The sequence below is a fragment of the Cottoperca gobio genome, chromosome 16 (assembly GCF_900634415.1).
Source record: "Cottoperca gobio chromosome 16, fCotGob3.1, whole genome shotgun sequence".
NCBI lineage: Eukaryota > Metazoa > Chordata > Actinopteri > Perciformes > Bovichtidae > Cottoperca > Cottoperca gobio.
In genome coordinates, this window is record NC_041370.1 from 674,599 (window position 1) to 684,648 (window position 10,050).

At 44.8% G+C, this 10,050-nt stretch overlaps 1 protein-coding gene across 1 annotated transcript; it reads left to right on the plus strand.

Annotated features, from left to right (window-relative positions):
* Window positions 1-4,486: 4,486 nt before the first annotated feature.
* On the plus strand, window positions 4,487-7,638 carry kcnv1 (potassium voltage-gated channel modifier subfamily V member 1). The gene is made up of 3 exons (XM_029451060.1): window positions 4,487-4,794; window positions 6,153-6,820; window positions 7,121-7,638. The coding sequence occupies exons 1-3, from the start codon at window positions 4,487-4,489 to the stop codon at window positions 7,636-7,638; spliced, it is 1,494 nt and encodes a 497-aa protein (XP_029306920.1).
* The last annotated feature ends 2,412 nt before the right edge of the window (window positions 7,639-10,050 follow it).

The following is a 10,050-nucleotide window of genomic DNA, read 5'->3' on the forward strand; positions in this document are numbered from 1 at the left end:
TCAGGGAAGTCTGATAGTGCTGGGAGACGAACAGTGTGGATTTATGGCAATATGACAAATCTCTTAACAAATACGATCAACAAGTTAATTATTTAATGTTATTTATCAATTTTCATGAAAACAAACTGGGAAAGAGTTAAAGTTGTAAGAGGAAAACAATCTGTCACCTGTCAATCACAGGTAGCCCCGCCCTAAAGAGACGCTGCTTTATCCTCTATTTTACTCTAAATGTTTCTATAAGTTTCTAAATGAACATCACGTGAAGAAGACTTGAAACTACAGATTGAAATATAAATTAAATAAATAATATTAGAAAGAATGCAGCTCTAAGAAACTTCTGCAGCAGCTTCACTTGCCAGACCCGGAGGTTGCCGCTTGCTGCATTATGGCCGAAAAGCTAATTAGTCTAAATCGAAGCCACAAAGGTCGAGACTTTAGTCTCTGGAACAGGTCAAACTCTAAACATGCTGCAGGCTCGGTCGCATAGTTACTTAGATCTGAACGTTTTACGCTTGACTTCAGACATGCAGCTGTTTTCACAGGCTGAAGAACCATAACCAACAAACTAATGTGGAACTGAGTTCCTCTTTAAAGTTTCTGCGCAGTCTCTGCTTCCTCTGGGCACTAATCACCCCCATACAACCTCACATGTACCATACTGTACAGAAACATGGAGAAATAAGAATGTCTAGGTAGCGGGTGTCTAAAAGGACTGCGCTTCACGTGTGAAGGTGCAGGGATGGGGAACAGGGCCCGTTCAACAGGGGCTAGTGCAGGACTTGGGGTGGGTCAGGGGGCCGGGGCCTGGCAGGGAGGCGACCATGCCGCGGGGGCACGGCCAACTCAACTGGCCTGTTCAGGTCTAAATGGGCAGGTTTGAGACGGTCCACCGAGACCCGCTCAGACTTCCCTCTTGTCCACCAAAAAGTTTTTTTGCCCTGCCTCCAGTACGCAAAAGGGGCCGTTGTAGGGAGGCTGCAAGGGAGTACGGTGGCCATCATGGCCAATGAAAACATAGACTGAAGATCCTTGTGGACATAGGACGGAGGGAGGCAGTGGTGAGAAGTGGGGATAGGAGCAAAGTCACCAGCACTGTCCAGGAGTACAGTTCGATGTGAGGCAGCAGACCAGGGAGTCACAGCAACCGGGAGAAACTCACCCGGGACCCGAAGTGGCTGGCCGTAAACTAGCTCCACAGACGAGGCCTGGAGGTCCTCCTTGGGGGCAGAGCGGAGGCCGAGCATTACCCATGGAAGTCGGACGACCCAGCTGCTGTCTGTGAGGCTGGCCCGCAGAGCGGCTTTCATGGAGCGATGAAACCGTTCGCAAAGCCTGTTGGCCTGCGGGTTTTATGCCGTGGTGCGATGGAGTTTCACCCCCAGGCTCTCAGCGACCGCAGTCCAGAGCTCGGACGTAAACTGGGCACCCCTGTCAGAGGTGAGGTCCGATGGTGTGCCAAAACGGGCCACCCAGGATCCGACAAATGCCCGAGCCACGTCAGTGGACGTGGTCGATGACAGTGGAATCACCTTTGGCCACCTGGTCGTCCTGTCCACCATGGTGAGGAGGTGAGTGAACCCCCGGGAGGGGGGCAGGGGGCCCACAAGGTCTACGTTCACGTGATCGAAACGCCTCTCGGGCACAAGAAACGGTGCCAAGAGGGCCTTTGTGTGACAGTGCACCTTGGAACGCTGGCACGCCACACAGGAGCCAGCCCAGCTCTTGATGTCCTTCCGAAGGCCAGGCCAGACAAACTTAACCCCCACTAGCTTAGTGGTCAAAAACACGGCGCTGCCAGTTAGCGGGAGCCATAGGGCGGGACTGACCCGTGGAGACGTCGCAGAGGAGTGTGGTGTTGACGTCATCAAACTCTACATCCTCTAACCGCAGTCCAGTGGCGGCTGCCCGGTAGGCCTGCACTTCCATGTCAGCGGCCTGGTCGGCAGCCATAACAGTATAATCGAGGCCTAAATGGATGGCCGCCACCACAGGTTGAGAGAGGCAGTCTGCGACAAAGTTGTGCTTTCCGGCTACGTGCTCTATGTCTGTGGTGAACTCTGAGATAGCAGAGAGCTGGCGCTGTTGGCGGCCAGACCACGGCTCGGCGGCCTTGGCCATAACAAACGTTAGTGGCGTGTGGTCCACAAAGGCAGTGAAGCGTCGGCCCGTAAGCAGAGACCTGAAGTGCCGAATAGCGAGAAAGAGACCTGGGAGCTCTTGGTCGAAAGTGCTGTAATTTCTGTCGTTGTCACGTAGCTTGCGGCTGAAAAAAGCGAGTGGTTGCAAGGCACCACTCACCCACTGTTCGAATACAGCCCCCACTGCGTAGTCAGAAGCGTCAGTCGTGAGGGCGATCGGGGTCGTGGGAGACGGGTGGGCCAGCAAAGCAGCGTTGGCCAGCGCAGCCTTGGCGTCGTCGAAGGCAATGTCCCTATCAGGTTTCCCTAACCCACACCGTTCGGGTTTTTACCCCGCAACGCATCGTACAGGGGCCGCATGAGGTGAGTTCTTCTATAAGAGACAGAACAGCTGTGACTCTGAAAGACCTTCTTTCTCCTTCTCTTCCTCCTCCTATCCTTCTCTCCTCCTTCTCTCCTCTCCTCCTCTTTCTCTCCTCCTCCTCTCCTCCTCCTCTCCTCCCCTCCTCCTCCCCTTCCCTCCTCCTCCCCTCTTCCTCTCCTCCTCCTGTGTGTCATTAATCACCTCTCATACTTTCCACCGCTCTATTTTAAACCGGCACCTCGGAGCTCAGAGAGCAGCAGAGAGCGGCGTGAGGCTCTGGGAGCTGCTTCCTCCTGCTGCCTGTGTGTCTGATACAGTCTACGACACATGCAACTTTATTCTCTGTTGTCATCATGTGATCATTCCTAGAAACATTTACTTCGCAACAAAGATTTTGAGAAAATTAGTTATCATCAAACAGAGATCCTCTTCAGTTAGACGCAGGTAAGATTCAGATGCTTTGTTTTTGTCATCTAACAATTTATGTTATGACTCTTATGAAGAGTCACCTTTACCTTAATTACCTTTCAGAATAATGTGCAATATTACTTTCAACATCATGTGCATTATTACCTTTCAAAATAATGTGAAATATAACCTTTCAAAATAATGTGCAATATTACTTTCAATATCATGTGCAGTATTACCTTTCAAAATAATGTGCAATATTACCTTTCAAAATAATGTGCAATATTACCTTTCAAAATAATGTGCAATATTACTTTCACAATCATGTGCAATATTACTTTCAAAATAATGTGAAATATAACCTTTTAATATCATGTGCAATATAACCTTTCAAGATAATGTGCAATATTACCTTTCAATATCATGTGCAGTATAACCTTTCAAAATAATGTGCAATATTACTTTCACAATCATGTGAAATATTACTTTCAATATCATGTGCAGTATAACCTTTCAAAATAATGTGGAATATTACCTTTCAAAATAATGTGCAATATAACCTTTCAAAAGAATGTGCAATATTACTTTTCAAAATAATGTGCAATATTACTTTCAAAATAATGTGAAATATAACCTTTTAATATCATGTGCAATACAACCTTTCAAAATAATGTGCAATATTACTTTCAATATTTAGCTTGTAGTGTCTCTGACTCAAAACGGTGTTTTCCTGTTCGGCCGTTCATCTGTCCACCTCGGCCTCTGCTCAAATGGCCTCATGTAGTTTGAGTGTATTAAAGTAGTGTGATGAGTGTAACACAGAGGCATCTTGCTAAAGGGAATAAATGATCACAGGAATAGTAGCATTAGATCTATTAATTAGGGAAGCCAGCTAAAATATTTAAAAACTGCAGCAGCCAGAGATCTGCTGGTGTAAGACACGACCGGAGGCTCGTCGCTCTCATTCCTACATCTCTCTCTGTTTCTCATTTTGTAGATTTGTCTCGTTTGTTTTCCTCCTGTCCTGCCTCTTCTTTGTGCTTCATTGGTTCTTTGTTAGTTTGTTGTTTTAAATCAAATCAAATTTATTTATATAGCCCAATGTCACAAATGACACATTTGTCTCAGTGGACTTTACAGACTATAAATACGACCCCCTCTGTCCTCAGACCCTCTGTCTTCAGACCCTCTGTCCTCAGACCCTCTGTCTTCAGACCCTCTGTCCTCAGACCCTCTGTCCTCAGACCCTCTATCCTCAGACCCTCTGTCCTCAGACCCTCTGTCCTCAGACCCTCTGTCCTTAGACCCTCTGTCCTCAGACCCTCTGTGCTCAGACCCTCTGTCCTTAGACCCTCTGTCCTCAGACCCTCTGTGCTCAGACCCTCGCACTGCACAAAGAAAAACTCCCTAAAAGAACTCCCTTGTGGTTAAACAGTTATTTAATACATCTTTAAGGTTCCCTGGACTATTGTTTTTTTTAAATTTCCTTGAATGATTATGCTTTGAAAATAAAGTTTAGATTTAGTTCTGACTCCTCATACCCTTAACTTCTCCACCAGCTCCCCTGTCCTCCATCATGAGCCTCCCTTACAGCTTGGTGACGGTGGAGGAGCTGTACGGCGCAAGCTCCTCCCCGGTGTCTCTGGACTCCAATGTTTTCTTCAGCGATTCAACAGCGTCCTGCATCAGAGACCCGCTCGACTTCTTCATAATCAACGTCGGGGGAAGTCGCTACGTGCTGTCGCAGGAGCTGCTGGAGTCCTACCCTGAGACTCGGCTGGGGAAACTGGCCCGCTGCAGCCGAGACTCGGTGCTGGAGCTCTGCGACGACGCAGACTTCCTTGAGAACGAGTTATTTTTCGATAGAAACTCACAGACCTTCCAGTAGGTGGCGCCTTGTTCTCTTACCTGACGCATGCATGATGACCTGTTGTAATAAAACACAGCAACTTACATTGTGAAGAATGGTATTCGGATTGTATTTAGGATTTGGGAGAGAAGTGGAGATGTTGTTGGCTGTCAGAGGCAGTGGTGATACTCTGGACACCTAATTGCTCTGTCGGACACACACATAGACTGTAGTCACCGTGACGAGGTTTGTGGACTGCCGTTCAGAAGGCTTACATTTGTCCATCTTGTTTTTGTGCAACCAGAAGTGACACGGGAAGGTGGAGCTCAGTACAACCGAACACTGAACAAGACATTTTTAGGCGACCCAAAACCCATAACTTTCGTGAATACAGATAATGCTGTAGAAGCGACCTGTCAATCACAAGGTAGCCCCGCCCTAAAACATACGCTACTTTGTTTATTTTACTAAATGAACATGATGCTGTGTTGAAAAAGACTTGAAACTAGAAATTGAGGCCATAAAGAATAAGTGTACTGAGTTGATAAATCAAGTGAGAAATTGGGTCATTCTCTCAGACTTCAACCCCCAAAATGAAAATGAATGCTAATGTGCTAATTGCTGAATCCCGGGTTATTTTCCCTCCGTTCATGTGACTGAGCTGAGACGTAGTGGCTGGGAGTGCTCCTGCTCTGTGGGCCCCATTGATGCGGAAGATCGTCAGAAGACAGTCATCTTTGATTTCTTTTATCTATGACCATGATATGTCTCTTACAATAATCAAGCAGTTTGTAGTCACATGCTGGTCGATTGCAATTTTAACCAATTATATTGAGTAATCTATCAGGTTGAGCAGCATGTTTATTTAAATAAAGCTTATAAAACACCATTTACATAAAGGTCAGTGGATTTAAGAAGCTTCTGAAAACAACAAGTCACATCTCAACTGTGTTTCTGCCTCGAGTCAAACATTAGTTTGAGTCACAGCAGCACCTGATGTCTAAACTTGGGGTCGTCTTCACAGGTGGGCTGTCAGCTCTCGTTGAGTCATGATGTCCTACAGCTCACAACCCAGAATACACTTAAAACTCTTCAGCAGAGAAAGAATACCTGTAAAAAGCTTTTCTTGCTGACACAGATTGAACAAATATTGCTCCTCCTTGTCCATATTGCGATTTCGAGAAAATATGTGGTCAGTTTATCCAAATGTTTGGAAATGTCTTGCGACATTTTCAGAGAGGTGACAGCTCGGCCGTAGTAGTTGCAAACAATAACGTTGTTAGAGTACGGTGGAAATACAGACCACAATAGGCTGAAGGAACCTTTTAGTTCCTTTGGGTGGAAACCTATTTGCCAATAAACCTTCTTCTGATTCTGATATATGTGCTGACAGGTATGTGATGAACTACTACAAGACGGGTCACCTGCACGTGAGGGAGGAGCTGTGTGAGATTTCCTTTCTGCAGGAGATCGAGTACTGGGGGATCGACGAGCTCCGCATCGACTCCTGCTGCCGCGAGCGTTACTACCGGCGTAAGGAGCTAAAGGAGACCTTCGACATGCAGCAAGAATTTGAGCCCAAGGACAGCGATGAGGACTTTGTGGATGCAGCGTTCCCGGCTCTCCGTCGCCGCCTGTGGGACCTGCTCGAGAAACCCGAATCATCCCGCGCTGCTCGCACCTTCGGCTCGCTCTCAATCTTCTTTGTGGTGATGTCAGTCATCAACATGGTGCTCATCTCGCTAGACTTAGGCGAGGAGTTTGGTGAGAGCGATGTTGGTATTGGTGCACCGCTGCTGTTCGATGCCCTGGAGTACGTGTGCGTGGTGTGGTTCACATGCGAGCTGGCACTTCGGTTTCTCTGCGTGAGGGATAAGTGTCGCTTCAGTCGAAGTATTCCCAACGTGATCGACCTGCTGGCCATCCTGCCGTTCTATGTGACGCTAGCGGTGGAGAACCTCTACGGAGAATCCACAGAGCTGGAGAACATGGGCCGAGTGGTGCAGGTCCTCCGACTCCTCAGGTCGCTCCGCATGTTGAAGCTGGGACGACACTTGACAGGTAAATGATGTTTCCATACAACTAAACGTCTCTGTTATGTTTCACTCTGACCACCTATGCAGACTTCAGTGGACCCTCTAAATATAATTAAAACGTAATTTTTAGGAGTTTATATATATATAAACTTCAGATTCTCATAACGATGTCAGAGCACATTTTAAGGCACCAAAAGCAACAGTTTTTGTTACGTTCCCTTTCCATAAAGGTATTACCACCAAATGCATCAATCAACTGGAAATGCTCAGCAGGAATGCAAAGTATGTGAAAATAAAATGTTCCTCTGTCCTCATTTCTGTTCAGGCCTCAAGTCTCTGGGTTTGACCATCGCTCAGTGCTACGAGGAGGTTGGCCTCCTGCTCCTCTTCCTCGGTGTCGGCATTTCCATCTTCGCGGCGGCGGTCTTCACTCTGGAGCATGACGTTCCCAGCACCAGCTTCACCAGCGTGCCGGTCGCTTGGTGGTGGGCGACAACCTCCATGACCACGGTCGGGTACGGAGACATCCAGCCTGACACAGCCGTGGGGAAGGTGCTGGCCTTCCTCTGCATCCTGTCAGGGATCCTGATCCTGGCGCTCCCCATCGCCATTATCAACGAGCGCTTCTCTGCCTGTTACTTCACCCTGAGGATTAAGGAGGCGGCGATGCGGCACGGCGAGATGCTGAAGAGGCTTGCCCATGGCTCGGTAGGGGGGGTAGGAGTAGGAGGAGGCTTGAATCTGAGGGATGCCTATGCCCGGAGCGTCCTGGAGATGTTGAGGCTGCATGGGCAAGAGAGGGCGAGCACCCGGAGCAGCGGAGGAGAGGAACTGAGGTGGTAGAACCAGGAGACTCTGACCAGTGGTTACCTGATGGTTAAAGGGACCGCTCTGCAAGGTACAACCCCACAAGAGTCACTGGTTGGACCTCCGGATGATGTTAAGAACTAAGACACGATGGTGTTTGCTTTTCCGACGTATCCGGGACTTCCACAACATGTATAAAGCAGCAATAAAGGTTATGTCAACCACAGTTGATGAAACATTGGTAACTAGCGTGAGTAACTTGAGGAAAAAATGTGCTTGTTTACAAATAGGATGAGAGGCAGGAAGTGCATCGTGCGAATAGGATTGTGGGTGTTTTAGGAGAGCGGAGGATCCATAAAAGCATCTTTACAAACCTTCTGACCTCAGTAGAATCTGAAGGATCCTCGACGTCCTGATTCGATGAGGGAGCATCCTTGAAATTTAGCCGTTTAAGCTTCTTTGCGTTTCTAGAAAAGCGCTATACAAAACTAATGTATTATTATTATTATTATTATTATTATTATTATTATCCTCCCTTGACTTTGAGTGTTTGTTTTTTAAAACGTGAAAAAAAGCAGAATAAAGAAGCGACCTAAAAAGGTACATATTATTTTAACGTTGGCCATATTCGTTTAAAATATCTCAGAACAACAACAGAATTACATATTGTTTGCGTTTCTCCTAAAGGAAATGTTTTATGCGTACTTTTACCCTTGTTGGCCACCGTAGTTTTCTGATGTTTTAAGAGACAGAACAGAAAGAAATCATCAGCTTATACATCGATAATGAACATAATGAAAGGACCTTGCAGTTGTTTATAAACACATAACCCTAACGTGTATTTTGGTCCAATCATTCTGAGACGTTTCCCACATTTGACGGTGTGTCGTGTGTTATCAGACAACAGGATATGTTGCCACAACAACTCGAGTCAGTGGTGAAAAGATAACTATTTCTGTGCTGTTGTTCTTTGCATGCCTACATCACATTACGTCTGTGCACCACCCTTCTTCCCGGAGAGCAAAAGTGCATTGTTAAGTGTAGAAGTCAGTATCAAACTCTAGGTGCTTCTCTCTTGTATAGTTTCTGTTACCACTCTGTGGCTCAGTCATGCAATAAAGGGCATGCTCCTGTGGGTCAGAGCCTGAAGGCTGCCGCCACCATGTTTTCTTCCTCATTACAGTGTTTGTATTTCTTCTTTCCCAGGAATTTCACAGCACGTAGAAATGTTCCTTTATCACAGCTCAAATTCACAAGCTGAAAGAAAAACATTGAAGCATAAAATCATGTTGTTGTATCAGACTTGTTTTTGTCACTTAGGAGGACTTAACATATGTAGATTTACCCAGACCGTAAAGATGAAAACCTCAAACCTTAAGTCAAACCTCTACACATATAAAGTAATTACCCCAACATTGAAATGAGTCCTCATATTGCACAACGCCTGCAACCCTAATTTCAGGTCCAAAATGTGTGAAATTACATTTGTATTTTATTTTCACTGTAAGAAAGACAAGATTTCAGAAATAAAGTTGTAAACTGTGTCCTGGAAGCCGATTAAGATGCATACTGTATCTGTAACTATATAACTTTTGTCCACTAAGGCTACCAAAAGAGAAAAGAGTAATAATGTAAATATTTCAAGAATAAAGTATTAATTTTACAAAAAAAGTCATAATATTTTAAAGAATAAAATTAAAGAATAAAGTTGTTATTCTAAGAGAAAATGTGTCATATTTAAAATAAATTAATAATATTTTGTGAATTAGTGAATTCTTAATATTTTGAGATAAAAAATATATTAATTTTTTTTTTTCTCCAAAATTAAAGATTTCTATTACATATAACTATGTATATTGGACTTTTGTTGCGTCAGGCAGTGCACAATACGAGTACAGAAGCTATAAATAGCTTAATAAACAATAAAAATATAGCAGAATGAGCAAAATATACAACAAAGTAAACGGTACTTATATTACAAAACTTAAACGTACAATATGTAATTTTCTGAATCAAAACCTTCATCCTGTTAAAATATAGAGGCGTATAACATAGGTTAGCTGTTATTAGATGTTTTAATGCGGGAATGTTACATATTATTCCTTTCAAGTCATAATCTTATGAAAAAAGGTTATGATATTTAAAGAACATGTTAACATTGTTAACATATGTTGACATTTAAAGGACATGTTATTTGTCATAACATGTCCTTAGTACTCGTCATTCGTATTTAATTATATATAACTCAATATTTAAAGAGAACAAACTGCTCATCCTGTCACACCATATGGGGTCCAGACCTCAAAATGTGACTGTAGGAAGTACACAGTTGTTGGTCCCCACAACGTAGTTAATACAAGAATACACACACTCTCAGTGGAGGTGAGATGATCTCGTTGAGCCTCGTTAACTTTGAGTTGTTTCACTGTCACGTAGCCGGTTCGTAAT